This window comes from Gobius niger, assembly GCF_951799975.1.
Source record: "Gobius niger genome assembly, chromosome: 3".
Taxonomy (NCBI): Eukaryota; Metazoa; Chordata; class Actinopteri; order Gobiiformes; family Gobiidae; genus Gobius; species Gobius niger.
In genome coordinates this window covers 10698953-10717672 of record NC_136854.1, presented here as the reverse complement: position 1 = coordinate 10717672, position 18720 = coordinate 10698953, and the positions used below count along the sequence as shown (strand labels likewise).

Sequence of the window (18720 nt, the reverse complement as noted above, 5' to 3'; positions counted from 1 at the left end):
ACATATAAAAGCTTTAAAAATCCAAACATAAAAAAGATCTGACAGTATTTTACACGTACAGCATTGGCGCCTCCTGGTGGCAGCAGTGGACTGCGCACTCACTCGCAGCAGCCCCTCTTGTACACGTACAGCAAACGTCGGCAGCGGGGGCAGGTGTGGCAGGCGTCCTTAAAGTAATCCACCAACAACGGAATCAGACAGCAGCCCAGCACCAGCCTAAAACATGAACAACATCACCATCACGCTCCACAGATGAGGTGCAGCCAGGCACAAGTTTTATTCTTGGGCAAGACACTGCAGATGTGGGTATCAATTTGAAATCTGAATAAGGGATATAGCCTAGTTCTTCGTTGAAAATTATTGTGAGGAAATAATCACAGGAAATAATCACAGGCTAAATCAGGCCGGTACGCATGCCAGTTTACGTCCCCTCGGGCTTCTCTTTGAAAATGAATTGAATCTGCTTGTTTACGAGCAGAACGTTTGGGAGAGCGCAGCACAACTCATTCAAGGCTTTGGGCATCCAGGGTGCTGAGGGAGCTGCAGCATCCCCTAGTGGATAGCTTACGCATTACAGGCAATATTAATAAATGAGAAGCACACGGAACAAACTTGTCTCTCAGCACCCACGAACCAAAATATATTCCCACAAATCTGAACTTGCAGGACATTTTCAGGTGTTGCAACATCCACTCACAATAAAATCCAATTTGCGATCAGGTACACGGCCGCGAAGAGGGAATTTCGAAAGTGATGAAAAAAGGAACGTTGCACTGCGATGACGGAAAAACACGCCTCCACAGCGAAAGTGTTGCTCCTTCAACCACAGCAATGAAACAAGTGTGGACAAAAACTTCCCATTAGCCTCTTCCACCTCACTGTGACTCTCCTTAACATCACCACCCCCTTGTTAAATAAGGAAGTTCTCATGCTCCACCCCATTTTATTGTAGTATTTTAATATCAAGATAAAAACAGGACTAAAATACAGCTAAAAGTGGAAGTTCCAGGGATTTTTGCACATCAATAGAAAAAAAAAAGTAATTTGTGCAATATTTAAAAGCTTATTTTGAATAGCAGTCCTTTTATGTCTGTTTGGCCCACAGGCTGGATTGGACGGTTAAAGGTCAGCTCACTGTGCTTAAGCATGTTTGACAGACTCACCCGAAGAGGACCATGGTGAAGCAGACGGCCCAGGCCAGTGTGCCGGTGTGGTAGGTCACCTGCGTGGTGACCTGGAGCTGGCAGGTCGGGCAGGTGGTGAGGCCAGGCCTGCGGTACAGGACTGTCTCATAACTGACGAATTTAGGCTTGGCAGGAGTCACCGGAGGGCCGGGCTCTGGGAATTAGACCAAACAACAATGAAAACAGACGTACTGAAAGATAATGTCCAGGGTGTTGCATGATTCTTCAAATGTTACTGGGAACTTCAGGATTTTTCAATACAACGGCACATTGAATTCAACGTTCAAACTATGTCTTTTGGACAACCAATGCTGCAGTTGGATTCACACTATGGTTCCCAGTTGAGATTCTCTTTCTCTCAAACTAACCAGAGCCAATGTTCAAGATTCAAGATTTTTTATTTGTCAAACCATGACTTTAGCTTCCCAATGGCCCCCCGAGTACGAAACTGGAACTGACCCGTGGATTCCGCAGTCTCCTCCCTGAAGGCATTACCTTGAAGAGACTGTGATGGGTGCGAAGGGTCCCTGGCAATTTTGATGGCTTTGCGGGTGAGACGGGTGGAGTACATCTCTTTAATAGTGGGTAGAGGGGCTCCACTGCTCTCACGATGCGCTGGAGGCTCCTTCGGCAGGAGGCAGTGCTGGCACCGTGCCACACAGTGATGGCACTGGTGAGGATGCTCTCTATAGTCCCTCTGTAGAAGAACCACACAGTGATGGAGCTGGTCAGGATGCTCTCCATCGTCCCTCTGTAGAAGTTGCACATAATGGAGGCTGGGACTCTGGCTCTTCTCAACTTGCGGAGAAAGTAGAGACGCTGATTACTTTTCTTGACCAGTGATGTGGTGTGCATGGTCCAGGAGAGCTTCTCTGTGATGTGCACGCCCAGGAACTTAGTGCTGGTCACCCTCTCCACTGCAGCACCGTTGATTGTTAGAGGAGCTGGACCCGCGCTCTTCGAAAGTGCACAACAATCTCTTTTGCCTTCTCCACATTTAGAGAGAGATTGTTCTGTGTGCACCACATGGCCACACTGCTCACTTCACTCCTGTAGTTTGACTCGTCTCTGTTGCTGATGAAGCCCACCACTGTTGTGACGTCTGCAAACTTGATGAAGAGGTTTGAGTCGTACTTAGGAGTGCAGTCATGGGTCAGCAGAGTGAACAGGAGGGGACTCAGCACACAGCCTTGGGGAGCCCACGTGTTCAGTGTGGTGGTCCTAGAGGACAATGTGAGAACATCCTGAAACTTACACCGTTAATCAATTATTTAATCTATGAACGGATGCTTCAGGCTTGTCTTGTGTTGGACGCTTTGCCTCTCATCCAAGAAACCTCGTCAGCTTTAATGACACAGCCACCTGTGCACGGACTACTCTCATGGTTACACAAATCCAGTGCAGTTGTGACCGTTACCTGGAACCGCTGGAGAGAAAGAGAACGCTGGAGGGGGTGGCAGGCTGAACGGTGTGATGTAGATCCGTTGGTCATGTCCGTACCGGTTATCATCTGTAGAAACAGTAAACGCACAAGAGCTGGTTAGAAAGAGCTCATTGGCTGGATAATTACCGCATGTTCTGGCTCTGGTTGCACTTTCAGATGCTAATTTGCATCTAAAGTGAAATCTCTAAAAAAGGTCTGTACATTCATTAATGGTGATTTCTAACCAGGCTTTGAACTCACCTAAATGTGGTCGATACGATGGGTTGACAGCTGAAAACATCCGGGCTGCTTCCGAATTCCTCCAATAATAGCTCCTATGTCCTGATCGTAGCTCCTATCCCCTTGTCACGTGTTATCCCTATGCAGTTTGGAACTAGAGCTTCAGAGCGTTTGCACTACATCACTATATATTATTGGACTACAAAAAACACCCCTACTGCAGCGACTGACTTTAATGACTCAAACATGAACCACAATAATGATATGAAGCCGCACAGGACACAGACGATGATAAAAAGTCGTTTCAGATTCACCTTCCACGCCTACAGATTCATCACAGACATAATCCTGTCCTTCAGAACCAAAAAAGCAACAACAGATAGACAAAAGAAAAGTGGTGAAAATGGCTAAAATCCGATGACAACACAGCAACAATGTGAGGAAAAAGATCCATTTAGATGAGTTTGTAGGTCTTAGCTTTAAAATGAGGCGTTAGACTAGGCTAATGGCTATAGGAAAAGCACCTGGCACAGGCTCTCACAGACCCTGAAAAGTCTCCATGGTGCCACCTCTTTACAAAGAATAGCGGTTCAGTTCATCGGTCCATCTTTTATCGTCCTTGCATAGATGCTAAAACACTACAGGGTTACTGCTACAAATGCAAAAACAGTTTCGTTTTGTGCAAAAGATTGTGTCAAAGAAGTGCAGCTGAATTCGACCACATAGCTTTTGTGATTTTGACGGCGCAGTCAGCTATATTCTGAGGTTTAGATTGAATGTTTTTAGGTTAAAAGAGTGGTACAGGGAACAAAAGACCAAGAGCCCAATGAATCCTGCTGTATCGTTTGAAGAAGCTGGTCGCTCAGTAGGCCCACATTCAGCAAACAATAGAAGATAGTAGAAAAATGTACCTGGTACGATGTAAGAGGGGTATGAGGGAGTGGTGGGGATAGGTTTGTCCTCCATTGAAGCAGCTCTGTAGAGGCTGGGACCACTGCACCTGTGAGTCTACCAGGTGTGCTGAATTAACCTCCACTCTTGACTGGATGAACCCGGAGCAGGGACTAATCATGACATCTGTAGCATATAAGGCAGGCCTGCAGTCGTCAGGCCATATAGTCCACCATATGTAAGTGCACGTAGTAGAATTGTGGCCAGAGAGTGGGTTATGTCTGAACACACATTAGCTGCAAATTCATGGAAACTTTGGCCCTTTGTGGAAAAAAATGAATAGCTCCCCCCCGCTGTACAGGCCAGTGCCCTCTCTGTGTGAAGTTTGAAAAGTTCCCAGCCCGCTTCCACTAAAAACAGCCCGAACTGCCCTGAAAAGGAGATTACACATCTCAATGGGAATTTTCTGGGCAAATAAATGTCAATAAACATGAATAGGATTTTTATTTGCTTATTCATTTGTATTAACCCCACCTTAACCGAGCACATTTTCTCCAGTTTGGCGTAACCCAAATATCTAAAAGCTTCCTGGAAAAAAATCATCAAAATAGTGCCAAAAATGAGATGAAAACGAGGATAAAAATGCAACAAATTAGCGACGAAAATGTGATGAAAATGCAACACAAAAATCCACAAAACAGAAAAGTGACCAAAATGTGACCAAAGTGACCAAATTGTGGCAAAAAATGAGGAAAGTGACAAACTATGTGACAAAAATGTGACAAAAATGTGGCGAAAAATTACGAAAAAGTGACAAAATACTATAGAAAAAGTGACCAAAATGTGGCAAAAATAACAAAAAAGCTATGAAAAAATCCACGAAGTAGAAACAGAAAAGTGACAAAAACATGCCAAAAAATGACGAACAACTGACCAAAATGTGGCAAAAATGACACAAAAAAAAAAAAATACGCAGCAACAATGCGAGGAAAAAGATTTGTTTAGATGAGTTTTGTAGGTCTTAGCTTTCAATGAGGCGTTACGATAGGCATTTAGATTTGGGTAAAGCTGAACTGGAGAAAATGCAGTCGGCTAAGGCGCGGGTTAGGAGGTTATCTTTTAGTGGATGGATAAGTATAATACAATGAGCAGGTGCACTAAATGAGCGCTAGATGCCGCCATTTAGCAAAGCAGCAGTAAGATGACGCTCTGCTCCAGCACCCTCCTCATCCTCAGCGGGTGACTCCCACTGGGTGACTCCCACCACTGGGCGACTCCGCATTTGATCCAACCCACCGATCCAGCCCCTCATATCTGCGCCTAACCAGCCTGGCCACTTTGAATGTAACAGCAGCTAACGCTAACATGCTAACGAGCTAGCTGTCAGCCCTGCTGGTTCTGCTGCCGCCTGCTGAGTTTTACTAGCGGATGCACCACCGGGTCGGACCGTCGGATCCCGCTGACCGACTTTCTTGACATTCCCTTCCCGACTCTCCCGGGCGGATTCGTGTCGACTGACCAGAGTCCGCGAATTCGTGTCCATTCCTGACCGAAGCTCCACTTCTCGGCTCGGCGGCTGGTGCGTGTATGTGCGAGAGAGAGGCGGCGGACCGGGAAGAAGAAGAAGAAGTACTAGCCTGACGGTGAGCGCTAGCCCGTAGATGTCAGCGGAGTTAGCCTGTGGAGTTAGCATTCGGCTAGCGGAATGTCGGGGCTGTCGGCGCAGCTGCCACTCAGGAGACAGACATTTGCAGCGAAAAAAGGCCCAGTTCACGTCAAAAGCGAACGGCTCTTTTGGTTCCAGTCGAAATATTTTATTAAATGTTTGCGAAATGACTGCGTTTGTGTCAGGCCCCGTTAAAATTCATGTGAGCTGTCAGCTTAGCTAGCAGGTCGATAACCTCTTTACTACGCGCTAGTAATAATGATACAGATCTGTCTGCTGTGGCCATTTATGACTGGTCTGGTCAAGCAGCTTGCTATCGATACACTATTTACTGAAAGACGTCTAATTGACAAATGTGGCACAAAATAAAGTGATAAGACAGACAACACTGTTGGCTAGCTAACCCTGGACTCCCTGAATGTTTGGCAGATATCGTCGGGGGCAGGGTTTAGGCAAATATTAACTCCTCATAAAAAATCAAAATGAAAAAAACTGCGCACAAATAACGTAAGACAAGCCAAGCTCCCTTCCTAAAGCTTATGTTTACATTTTAGTTCGGTTTTTAAGCCAAAAAGGAAGCACATTTTGAAACTGACGTTAAATTTATAAATCCCTTGGAGACAGTGTTAATTTCATCGACTTAAATATTTAGTCATAATATTAGTCAAAGTAATATTTTTGTGACAAAAATTGGACTTTAATTAAATTAAAAGTTTTTCATGAGACTAAAACTATGGCTAAAATGTCCAGATATTTTTGTCAACTAAACTAAGACTAAATATAAATGAATACAAGAGACACAAATCATCCAAACTTCCATTGCCCGTCTGAAGAGCCTCAGATCATTTAAATTCACTGCCAAAGGAGCAGCTCTGAGCTTTGTTCATGTGGGAGAAGCTCCATGAAGCAGAAGAACAAGATTAAATATGATTATTTAAATATTATTAATGCAAAGTCGACTAAATTTGTATGATTTAGTCGACTAAAACTAAACGAAAATTGAAGAGATTTTTTTGGGGATAAAATTAGTTTTAGTCTCTCAAATCACATTTTTTAACTCCAATTTAACACATTGAGTTCCAAAAATGGAAAAAAAAACTCATTTTTGTGGGGGGGTTTAATTGCGAAACCCTCTTATACGCCTTAGGTGTGATTTTGGTAGCTCTGAGATGAACAGAAGTGAAATAAATGACGATCAAATCTAGTAAAAAGTCAAGATCTGGACATTTTATATATTATTGCATTTATTTAAAAAAAATCTTTTGTGTGGTTTTGCGTGGTGAACATGTACATATCGAAACAATTGAGATTTTAACATTTCTCTGAGTTTTGAAATGGTCAAAATCGGTCGGACGGCTGAGAAACATCCTGATAAAGTCTTCAATCCGAGAACCAGGCAGTTTAAATGCACACGCTATAAAAGGCGATCGATCTGCGGCAAGAGGCGGTGTTTCAAAACGTGTCAACAATGTTGTCGTTGAAAACTGACTTTAAACGAATATATTTAGGCATTTGTCTCTTCCCATAACGTTGGTGCCACAGGATAGACGTGGATAGACGTGGATAGACGTGGATAGACGTGGATAGACGTGGATAGACGTGGATAGACGTGGATAGACGTGGATAGACGTGGAGAGAGGTGTTAATTAGAAAGGAGAGTGTCTGATAAAACACTAAGCTTAGATTCTCATCTTTCAAATGAGCCACAGCATGTGTCCATAGCTATAACACAGAATACGCTGTGGTGCTACAAATATCATGAAAAATGGTCTGGATTGTTGGCACTCTACAGCTCAATCCCAAAAACAGCGCGGCGCTCAATGTGTTAATATCATAATTTATTGTCATTTTTACATATTACAAAAAGCACCGTGATATGCAAAGGATTCCAACAAAACCTTCTTCTGAAAGGTCCTCACTTGGACGAAATGCCAGGGCTTTAGTCAGTCCCACGCTAGCTCCATAATAATGGTTAAATGTTTTGACTATGGGCTCAGGAATGTAACCAGGCTAGCGAGAGGGGACAGCACTCGACGTTCCAGTCCTGGGTAGCGTTAATCTTCTTCTGGGTCTTGTTTTTGTTCCGCCGTGCCAGTGTCAGATTCACGCCTGTGACCGGGAGACAAAGTTCCATTCAGCAGCTCGCCCTGAATGGACGCTCTATTGCTTGCCTTAACTCATATACTTTGTGTGACTTGGCAGAGTTGAAGTTGAGGACCACGCCCAAGGCAAGATGTCCCTGCACCAGTTTCTGTTGGAACCCATCACCTGCCACGCATGGAACCGCGACCGGACCCGTACGTATTGTCACACACAACTGGCCTTTGTCTTACCTCGAGGATCACGTAGCAGTGAGGTAATCGCCTTCGGGAAACATTAGCGTTTGAGAAGATCTTCTTAGCGCTTTTAGCTTATAGTTTATAAATGACGTTTTGAGAGGAGACTAAAATAGTAACTGCTAAACTAATACAATTTCAAAACAGATTTGTAGGAATTTGAAATACAGACCTAAATTACGTCCAAATGCAATCCTCACATGCAGTTAAGATTTTATCGTAATTAGGGCTTAACACTTCTTTTACCTTTAGCTTGTGATTATTTTTTTTACACTTTTTCTTTGAATGGCAAAATGTGCATATATTTTCAATTGGATTTTTTTTTTTTTTTTCATTCAAAAGGTTAAAGGCACAATGCGTAACATTTTGGACTATGCTGTTGCCACAGTACAAAATATGCTAGTGATCAGCTCGACACAGAAAATGCTATTTCTGCACTGGGATTTGGATGAGGACCTAGCCTTTTCAAGTTTCAAATTCTGTCACATCTCCATGGAGACGAGCTGGTGACGTACCCGCTCCCTGTAAAGTTAGATTAGTATATTAGTCATGTCTTAGCAGAGCTGAGCCACTCACGGCAAAGGCTCATGTTTGTTTGTACATTTATGAAAATGTCTGAATATCGATCAAATCAATTCTTGTGTTTCAGTTTTGTTAATTGGGGGAAAGTTTACGCAGTGTGGCTTTAAAAACACAGGCTATCGTATACTACAAAAAGTAAGGTCCAGAATGCATTCAATTGCATGTTTCATAACATTTTGGGTTTGCTTAAAATTTCCCTGTTGTCTAGTTTACAAGGGTATTGGTGATAAGTTAGTTTTAAAAAAGCATTAGATTTGACTTAACCACTACACATATCTAATATCTAATATAAAGAATATTTAAAAAAGCTACACATTTCCTGTGTTTTTTTGTCCTGTTCAGTCTTGGTGATAAAACCTCTTCTTTCAGCACTCGGCACATTTATTGGCTATATAACAATTAATTGGTTATTACATTAATTGACAATTCTTTCAAACAATTATTTACTCTATTACCATTTATTACCATTTCTGGAAGTTGACCTCACTGTGATGTGAGCAGATCGTCGGCACAAGATGAACTGCATCGATGATAATAGCAGTGTCTGTGCGTCATATGAAGAAAATTGTATTTTCAACATTGCTATGTCAGTATTTTCTTTCTTGCACCTAAATACCATGTTCCGGGTGGCCGAAGGAGAACTGGCTGTTCCTGTTTGCCGCCAGCATGACCACCCAAATAACTCGTCTTCCTACCCTTCTGTTTCCCGTTTCCAGAAATCGCCATAAGTCCCAATAATCATGAAGTTCATATCTACAAGAAAAATGGCAACCAGTGGACGAAGACTCATGAGTTGAAGGAGCACAACGGGCACATAACAGGTTTGCACAACGCCGGATACGAGCAGGTCACATTATACACATGGAGCTTATGGGTTGTAATACAACAAATAAAAAAGCATGAAATGGATTCAAGCTGACATTTAATCGATATTTCTGGGGAAATTGTAACATTGCTTGACTCTTTTTACTCCGTGAATTTGTTGAACATATAAAAATGATGGTCCAAAACACATTCAAAGTTGCCCCATATATCCAGTTGCTTCTGAATAATGACATTTTCTCTCATTCCTGTGTTTCATGGATAGTATTTAGGCCTTACAATGTCTGTAAATGAATGAATTATCAAATTAACTAAATGTTTCAGAATGTGTGAAATTAAATCTAGTTGAAAGCAGCACAGAGCAGAGAGAATACACTATTTACCAGCTATTGGCAGCATTTGTTATGTAACGGAGGCAATTTGAGCACTATTTTATGGGTAATATCATAAGCTGTGTAAATAATTATGATCCTTTAGCCTCCGATCAGTTTCCCTCACACCTGTTTCTCACTGTCTGACGGCTGTCGTTGGCAGGTATCGACTGGGCCCCCAAAAGCGACCGCATCGTAACGTGCGGCGCCGACCGAAACGCGTACGTCTGGTCACAGAAGGAGGGCGTATGGAAGCCCACACTGGTCATTCTCAGGATCAACCGCGCCGCCACCTTCGTCAAGTGGTCCCCCCTGGAAAACAAGTTTGCGGTGGGCAGCGGGGCGCGGCTCATCTCCGTCTGCTACTTCGAATCGGAAAACGACTGGTAAGGCGCGAGGCGTTGTTTTCAAAAATAACGAAGCGTTCCAGTTACGATTGAACCACTTTGGGTCGTGCTTTCATTGGTTGACTTTGGGAGGGGCGCTTTCTGTTGTGTCGCTTTCAGCTAGACTCTGCTCGCAGTATAAAGAATTCTGAACTGGATGTGCAGGTCACTGGAGGCCATTTACCAGCCGAACCCATAAGTCGGGCTTATTTGGCTTAGTCTGGCTCATTGTTATTTGATTACAGGGCCTTTAAAACAGGCCTGTTCCATGTCTGCTCAGTCACTACTCACAAAGGCAAAAAACAATCTACATTTTTGTGTCTATTGCCTCGGGCTGAAGGATTTTGCCAACAATCAATATTGTGATTTCAATTTTATTTAGATCCCCCAACTGGCTTATTCCTTTATAATCATATGAATATAATTCCAACAAGGACATTTATATAATTCACAAAAAGCTTACACGGAATATTTTTTTAGTAAAAGCCTAAATCATTTCTTGCTATTTGCTCTTAACCTCTTACCACCCACCTAAACCAAATGCATTCTGTCCTCTTTGGCTATTATATAGGCCTGTGTAATACCTCATTTGAAAGCCAAGACCCACAAAACTGATCTTTTTCCTCGCGTTGTTGCTGTGTTGTGTCACCTGAGTTTTTTGTCACATTTTTGTTGATTTTTTGTCACATTTTGTTGATTTTTTGTCACATTTTTGTTGCATTTACATCCTTGTTTTCTTCTCATTTTTTGTGGCTGTTTTGGTTCATTTTTCCCAAGAAGCTTTTTGATTAGGGTAAAGCCAAACTGGAGAAAATGGGATCTGTTCAGGTGGGAGTTAAGAGGTTAAAGTAATTGTGTTTTAGTCGGTGCTTGTGAGAAGTTCTTATCTCTGTCCTAAACATTCCCAAACGTAAACCTCTAAACTGAGCCACAAACGACTCTTTACAGGTGAAACTCGGAAAATTAGAATATCGTTAAAAAGTGCATTAATTTCTGTAATTCAGCTTAAACTGTGAAATATATGATAAACTCATTACATGATAACATTGATCATTATGGCTCACAGTTTGTAAAAACCCCAAATAAAAAATCTCAGAAAATTAGAGTATTTTGAAAATGGACTGTAAGCCATAATTATCAAAATTATAACAATTAGTTTTACATTTTAGGTTAAATTACAGAAATAAATGAACTTTTGCACAATATTCTAATGTTCCGAGTTTCACCTGCTCTCCTTCTCTGTGGAGGCAGAGACAGTTGGAAGTGAGGGAGTTTCTGTGATCGGTGGGACTCTGAATGGAGTGATTAGCGCGGCGGCTAACGCAATGCTAACGGAGAAGAGCAATAGTCCTTCGCTGTGGCCGCCTTCTAAACGCTGATATTTTCACTGTACATCCACGATCTACCGCACAGCTGAACTAGACTGAGAAATAAACAAAAGCACGTGGCGGAGTGCACGTGGCGGAGTGCACGTGGCGGAGTGCACGTGGCGGAGTGCACGTGGCGGAGTGCACGTGGCGGAGTGCACGTGTCCGTCTGTCGCTGCTACATTCACTTCTATGAGTCACGACCATCAACTACATGGGCCAAAATCACATGCCTCCAATTAATCGTTCAGCCCAGCTTAGCCCTGTCCACACACATTCAAGCTCAGGACTGAACGCAAAAATATTTGATCAATCTAGCGTGTCTTCCATATGAAACGGGCGTTTTGGGGGTCTGTAAACAAACATGTTCAGTTTCCACGCCGTTTATGTGGGTCCGTTATTACAGCCTCTCTGTAACTTTTAGTAAAACGCCGACACAGCACCGGCGTCGTCTGTTATCCATTATCTACTGACCCTTTTATTAGGACTTTTTACGGCACAATCATCCACTCCACCGTGAGCCACAGGTGACCGGGAGATTAAAGCACCACAGAGTTCGATTTCAACAGACAGTAAAAGTCTGGTCCTCCTCGTCCGTCCACTGAGAAGCTTCATATTTACAGCAGGGCTTTTGTTTATGATTCATAAAGTTTACTGCATGCACCATCTATAGTCTTGTTCCTTTTTCTTTGGTAACGCCACAGCGCCTCACACTGGCCTGGCAGATATACTGCAGGTCAATCCATGTGGACCCACACATTTACTGAGCTGAGCTGATTAAGCTGATATCAAGCTTGTCCTTCCTGACCCACCTGTTTAGTCGCCCGTTGAGGCCCTACACCTGTTTGCTTGCAGAGGAATTAAATGAGTCTCACCTCAGCGAAAATTGAGAATACTAACCAATGAATCGTTGTTTGTTATTTATTTGTATTGCACAAGGCACTTGAGTAAAACCAAGAATCATAAAACGTCTGAAAAACACAGTAGAAAAGCTTTCTCTCCACTACCCAGCAGAGCAAAACTAGCTTCTCTGTCCTTTGTGTGCACATGTCGGATTGAAAAGAACTATTCTAGCCCCTCTGCCCCCGTTGTGTGTTGGCAGGTGGGTGAGTAAACACATCAAGAAGCCCGTCCGCTCCACCATCCTCAGCCTGGACTGGCATCCCAACAACGTCCTGCTGGCGGCCGGCTCCTGCGACTTCAAATGCAGGTGGGCGCTCGGCCTCGGTTGTGTAACTTGTATCTAAAACCAAGCGCACGGTGACCGACTCCCCCTCCTCTCCTCAGGGTGTTCTCGGCCTACATTAAAGAGGTGGAGGAGAAGCCCGGCCCCACGCCCTGGGGCAGCAAGATGCCGTTCGGGGCTGTGCTAGCAGAATTCGGCGGAGCAGGTTTGTGTTTGTGTTTGTCTCGTTCTGGTGGATGACGGATTTGTGTTGGTTTAAACTGCAGGGAACGGCCAGTGTTTACTGTCAAAGCATTTATTTTATTGTGTTTTCCAGATATTTGAAAATGAAATCCCAGTTAATTTAAAGAGCAAGGATAATGAAAATGTCTTCACGGGGAATACATATAAGCCTTATTGGATAGAGTAAATGGGGTGGTCCATATCGTATTGCAATATCATTTTTGACGTTGTTGTGGGCACGATATTTTTGTTCTGCTCAGCTCCATCTGAGCAGCATGAACACCGACTGTAGAACATGGGACTCAGTGAAGCCCAAGTGAAGCTTGGGCTTCACAAGTGAAGCTTGGGCTTCACAAGTGAAGCTTGGTGAAGCTTGGGCTTCATTGAGCCCAAGCGTGTCGTTTCATTGCTTGTTTCAATGAGCAATAATCGCTCTGTTCTGAAGGAGCCATTGAAAATTGTAAAGTTTTCAAATTATCGACACACAAATGATAATCGCCACTAAAACTAGCACCTAGACTAAAATACTACTTTTACTATAGGCTATTTGAGAGATAAGAATAATCCATATCGGTCAGGCCTTAACATGCATTAACCCACTTAACACAGCTTCACTAATTAAAAATAGTCTAGTTCGGGTTCAGGACCAAATGAAGAATCTGAAGATGGAAGCGAAAAGGCGTCGACTCGACTCAACCCAGTTCCGTCAGCACTGGTTAAATCTCGAGCCGCCCAAACTCTCGGCCGTCCACATTTTACTGGCTTAAAAGTTGCAGCCCCTGCCTTCTGATCGTGTCTGCAGTCCGTCTCTAGCGAGTGTTTTTTCTGCCTTCAGGTGGAGGGGGCTGGGTCCACTCGGTGTCCTTCTCCGCCTCCGGGAACCGCTTGGCCTGGGTCAGCCACGACAGCACTGTCAATGTGGTGGAGAGCTCCAAGACGGCCAGGTACGTGAGCCTTTTCACAAAGCACTCAGCGTTCGGTGAAAACAAAAGAATATTGCATGACCCGCTTTTTTTTTTTTTTTTTCTTCAACTTTTGCGTAATGTCGTCAGAATTGTAATGTTTGAGAAAGAGTCTTGGTACGACTTCAAAAAACATTTGCATTTCCTGAACTACATGCCACAATTTTCCATAGTTTCCATGTTATGCCAAGGAATATTCAAAAGTCTGGTCCGGATAACACATGAGACACAATGTACATGATAAATACAATGAATACCAAACTTAATAGGTCTGTACAACGAGAACATTTGCAATAACACCTGTGTGGACTATCACTATGATGGCAATATTGCAATATCTTTGGTCCATTTCAACATCATTCCCCTCGATCTGTTGGTTTTAATGTGGATGTACCATATTAAGCCCCAAATGCGGGATATGTCCACTTTAAAGTGATAGTCTGTAAGATTAAGGAGAGAGTGAAATTCGAAAGTAGGCGATCAAGATCTTCCCTCCCCCTTCTGAACAGACCAGAAAGCAACGCCTAGTTTTTAAAATGAGAAGAGCGAGAACTAACCTTCAAAAGATAACTTCCGAGGTCCCTCCCCCTTCCCCTCCTGATTGGACCTGACCTTGGCCGGTTCACAGGACAGCTCGTCTCATTGGTCAAAGTGATCACCCGGGGATTCTGATTACTTGCTGTAGTCGGTAAAGGGAAGGGCTTGAGAAAAAATATAGCTTAATATAATTTGTGTTACGCCAAATCTTTGACCATCACGGTCAATTATACATAGCCATACAAAACATTTAAACCTGCAAACTATCACTTTAATGTCAAAGTAAAGAATGGACTCGCCCTTTATGACGTATATTTGATGACGTTATCCCTCGCAGTAAATCTTGCAACTAATATTTCAACATAAACAAACCATCATTTTAAACTTGGCTCGAAAATAAATTGAGAAATGAAAGACAACTTGCAATTCATCTTTTCCTCATTCATCGACATCCAAAGTTTCAAATTGAGTGAATTTTCCCCATTGACCTGCACTGTTGAGGGAAAAAATGAGAAGAAAATGGAGTCGTATCCATTTTGCGCAGTGTAGTAACCCTTTAAATCTGTGCGTTTCAGTCCTTCGCAGTTGAAGACGGAGTTCCTCCCCCTCCTCAGTGTCATCTTTGTCTCTGAGAACAGTTTAGTAGCCGCGGTAAGTCAGAAACCACCCTCTCTCGGCTCCTCTTTCTGCTAGTCCGGTCTCGCTGACAAACGGGTCTGTCTCGGTTGCCAGGGCCACGACTGCTGCCCCATGCTGTTCCGCGTGGACGACGGCGGGGCGCTCTCGTTCACCTCCAAGCTGGACCTGCCCAAGCAGAGCATCCAGAGGAACATCTCGGCCATGGAGCGCTTCAGGAACATGGACAAGAGGGCCACCACCGAGGACCGCAACACTGCCCTGGACACTCTGCACCAGAACAGCATCACGTAAGGGGCTCGCAAACAGCAGGCAGCCAGGCTCCAAAGCAATAAGCCTTTAGTTTTCCAAAAGGTTCAAAATGTTTGTAAGTCTTTCTGGCGTTGTTCATTAGTATTGGTCGGCAAATGCACAATCTGTATCTGCTTTCTGTATCTGGAACTTTGCAAACAGCCAAACAAATCTCAAAAAGTTTCATACTGATCCAATCACAGAACAGAAATCTATCTATCGAAAGTATTTTTGTGCCGTTCCCATGAACATTGACTGAAAAAGCCGTTGCACTTTCATGTGGAATTCTCCTACGTATAAAATCTGAACTGAATAACTAATGACTCCTTGTTCATTAAGATTTTGTGGCAAAAACAACATAGATGGTTCACATTTGTCTCCATGAAGCCGAGGACCCTGATTATTAAATATGATTTATAATAAATGTTTTGATGCAAAGTCGACTAAATTTAAATGCGATTTTAGTCGACTAAAGTTTTTGTCAACAGACTAAGACTAAAACTAAATCAAAAATGTTGTCAAAATGAACACTGCTGACTTGTTTACAAAATACAAAGCATGCTTCATTTCCGCTTTTCTGATTGGTTAATACGCTTGTCAATCACGGCCATCTGGAATTTGTATTATGACCCCGGATCTCATATACACGTCTTTGTAAAGAATAGGATGAGCTTGTATTGGTGTATTCTGGCTGGGCCTGCCCACTCAGGGCAATACTCCTGTGTGATTGGTCTGAATCTGGAGTTTGGGCTTGTGTTTTCATTGTGATAGAAGGTAACAGACTAAATATGCAGGGTTACTGAGTGACACACACATGTTATTGTTATAATATCAAACATGACAATAGCACAGTGTCCCTATAAAATGCCAACAACTGATTAGCAACTGGATAATAGCTTGTAGCGGTGTGAATCTGCAGCCTGTAGATTTGAACTAGCTTTTCTCCAGGTATCCCACACAGACTGGACCTGTGCACCTGACAGCCAGTCTGCCCACGCATCACTCCAGTCGTTTCAACGCCTACAGTGATTCATGTGACGGACGTGCAAGCTCTGTTCACACAACATTCTGCAAATCTGCTTCTCTTTTAGAAAGACTTTCACCTCCGAACAACTCTTCTTACCAGCTCTCTCTACTCGCATCCCAAGAGAAAGAAACAGCAACTTAATCTCAATATTCCTGTTAAAATCAGATCAAGCTTGTGCTGGTACGATTCACAAACATGGACAATTTAGACCATGACCCTAATCTTTCCACCGCAGCATCATTTAACACTCACAGCACTGTTTGATTGAAATTCTCATTGATTAATTGGGAATCGCTTTCAAATTGTCCTCCTTTTGCATTTGGAGTGAGAGACACCAGAGAGACATGCTCGTTGTTGTGGTTTTGAAATGCTACACTCACTCTACACTACACTCAGTTTGAAACCCCCCAAAAAACATCAACAGCTTTTTGAATGTCCCATGAGGCGTGTTCTCATTTTGCAGCTGACACACAGGTCGGTGCATATGATCAGAAACAAGCAGTCACAGTGCAAATGTCTGGATTTGAAATACTAGAGAACGATGCTAGTTAAACAGCAAAACACTGGTTACACGTCAGATTGTGTAATATTCTGCTAAACCCATGAATCACTTCCTACAGTGGCCAGAAGAGGGCGCACAAGTCTAGCCTTTTCTGTACAGTGACATCAGGGTGACTATTAAAAAAGCCACAATAAAGCAGCTTGTAGAGCCCTTACTGGTAACATTTTAGTTTTCCGTTCTTTGCGAATAATAAATGGTTTGGACTTTGTAGATTTTTCTTCTGCTGCTTATGTTTTGTCTAACATGTTGTGTCTTCCACAGCCAAGTGTCTATCTACGAGGGAGACAAAAGGGATTGTCGCAAGTTCTGCACCACAGGCATCGATGGAGCGATGACGATTTGGGACTTTAAAGTACGCACCAACTCATGACAGTGTTCACTTTGTCAATTCATCAATGGTGCCATACAAATAAACAAGTATAGATATTCTGCCCAACTAAAGCTCCAAAGGTTTTAGTTTATTATTCTGCTTTTTCCAAACACTTCCATATCAATAACCGTCCATATTGTAATATTTCACTAAGCCATTTTAACTCTTCAAGGTTCCATTAGTTTAGGAAAATTAAAACAAACTTTAAGTTCCAAAGGGGGCAGCATGGTTATAGCTCTGGCCTCAATGCAAGAAGGTCCTGGGTTCAATTGCCTGTGTGGAGTTGGCACATTCTCTCCGTGTCTGTGTAGGTTTCACCCGAGCACAATTTTAGTGACTAAAATGATAACTAGATTCTAAATAGTTAATGCTGAGACGATATCTTAAAGCCGTACTAAGCAACGTGTTTACCTTAATTAATCCTTTTCGTAGTCCCTGTGGGGGTAATACAAGTGTTTATGGGATTGATTGGAGGGTCTTTCATCTCCCCCTGGTGTCTCTGGCCAGAAAACTATGTTTGCAGCCACCGGTCCGGAGCCACCAATACACACTAATGGAATCACAAAGAAGAAGCTAACATGCTAACGGGCAAAGCTAACTGCGGGCTAACGTCACTTTAAACAGTATTTACAGCCAAGTTTGAGTGAAAAAAAATATTTCCATTGTGTAATTGGATGGACAAGATCCCTCTCTCCTTTCGCCTTTTCTGTCGGTGTAGTATTTACACTCCAAGACAATTAATAAGTTAAGAAATCGTAGCTTGCTACAACACCTGCAGTTTCGCTTATGGCCTCTAGGGACAAGAGTTACTTGGTACTGCTTTAATTAAACCTAAATAAAAGTGAAAAGACGGGACTTGCTATATAAATATAGTGGCCTCTTGTGATATTGTATCGCCTAATATTACAATAAAGTAATCTGGCCATAAATTGTTCAGCCCAAGTACAAAAATACTAAATGAAAAAACTAAATAGTGACGTCTGACGAATAATGAATGAACTCTGCCTGTGACACGTTCTAATAAGATTAATTGATGGAATAACCTGGTCATTCGGGATTCAGCTGATCTCATTCTTCGGGCACATAGAGCTGCTGAACCATCCAGGTTCAGGCAGGCAGTGTACGTGATGCTAAAACAAAATGAAAACTTGTTGTCAAAGTCAACACTGTCGACAGATCTTTCATTTTTCTTTCCATTTCCCCCTATCACATTCCAACTGCTCACTTGTGTTTTTCCTCCCGCAGAGTCTAGAAGCTTCAATCCAGGGTCTCCGCATCATGTGAAGAATCGAATGAATGAATCTTAGACGCTGCACCCCCCCTCGTCCTCCTTTTCCCCCTCCCCTCCCGCCAGTAACACACACACAACACGCCACTAAACGGAATCCAAAATGTCCGCTCGAGCACTGTACGCAAACGCAACTCGCTCCACTCCCACGACTCCGTGTACTCGGGCCTGTCACAGTGACCCACAGTAACACCGCACCAATAATGGCATTTGTAACACTTCTTTTTGGTTGACTAAATGTATTGGTTTGTTGACTGAAACGTAAAGGAATCATTTTGATGAGTGTTTTCGTGTAGATTGTAGGTCGTTGCACTAATTCACCATCGTCGTAGAAATTTCCAAAGTGGTCAACTGGCCCGGGTTGTTTTGAG

The 18720-nt window shown here is 43.0% G+C and overlaps 2 protein-coding genes across 3 annotated transcripts; one reads left to right on the top strand and one right to left on the bottom strand.

The window, feature by feature from the left end:
* LOC306960670 (lipopolysaccharide-induced tumor necrosis factor-alpha factor-like) lies at positions 1-4093 on the bottom strand. Of its 2 annotated transcripts, none has more exons than XM_079553142.1 (4): positions 3759-4093; positions 2596-2694; positions 1164-1338; positions 1-216 (listed from the first exon to the last, which is right to left on the bottom strand). In XM_079553142.1, exons 1-4 carry the CDS (start codon positions 3811-3813, stop codon positions 99-101), a joined length of 447 nt encoding a protein of 148 aa, XP_079409268.1. In that variant the 5' UTR covers positions 3814-4093; the 3' UTR covers positions 1-98. The 2 variants fall into 2 exon arrangements, with proteins under 2 accessions (XP_079409268.1, XP_079409269.1); XM_079553143.1 differs by lacking the exon at positions 3759-4093 and adding an exon at positions 2869-3151.
* Positions 4094-4979: 886 nt separating this feature from the next.
* Positions 4980-18463, top strand: LOC306960270 (actin-related protein 2/3 complex subunit 1A). The gene is made up of 11 exons (XM_079552648.1): positions 4980-5381; positions 7607-7701; positions 9039-9143; positions 9679-9901; positions 12371-12478; positions 12556-12659; positions 13512-13620; positions 14751-14826; positions 14908-15101; positions 16953-17043; positions 18307-18463. Exons 2-11 carry the CDS (start codon positions 7638-7640, stop codon positions 18343-18345), a joined length of 1113 nt encoding a protein of 370 aa, XP_079408774.1. The 5' UTR covers positions 4980-5381; positions 7607-7637; the 3' UTR covers positions 18346-18463.
* The last annotated feature ends 257 nt before the right edge of the window (positions 18464-18720 follow it).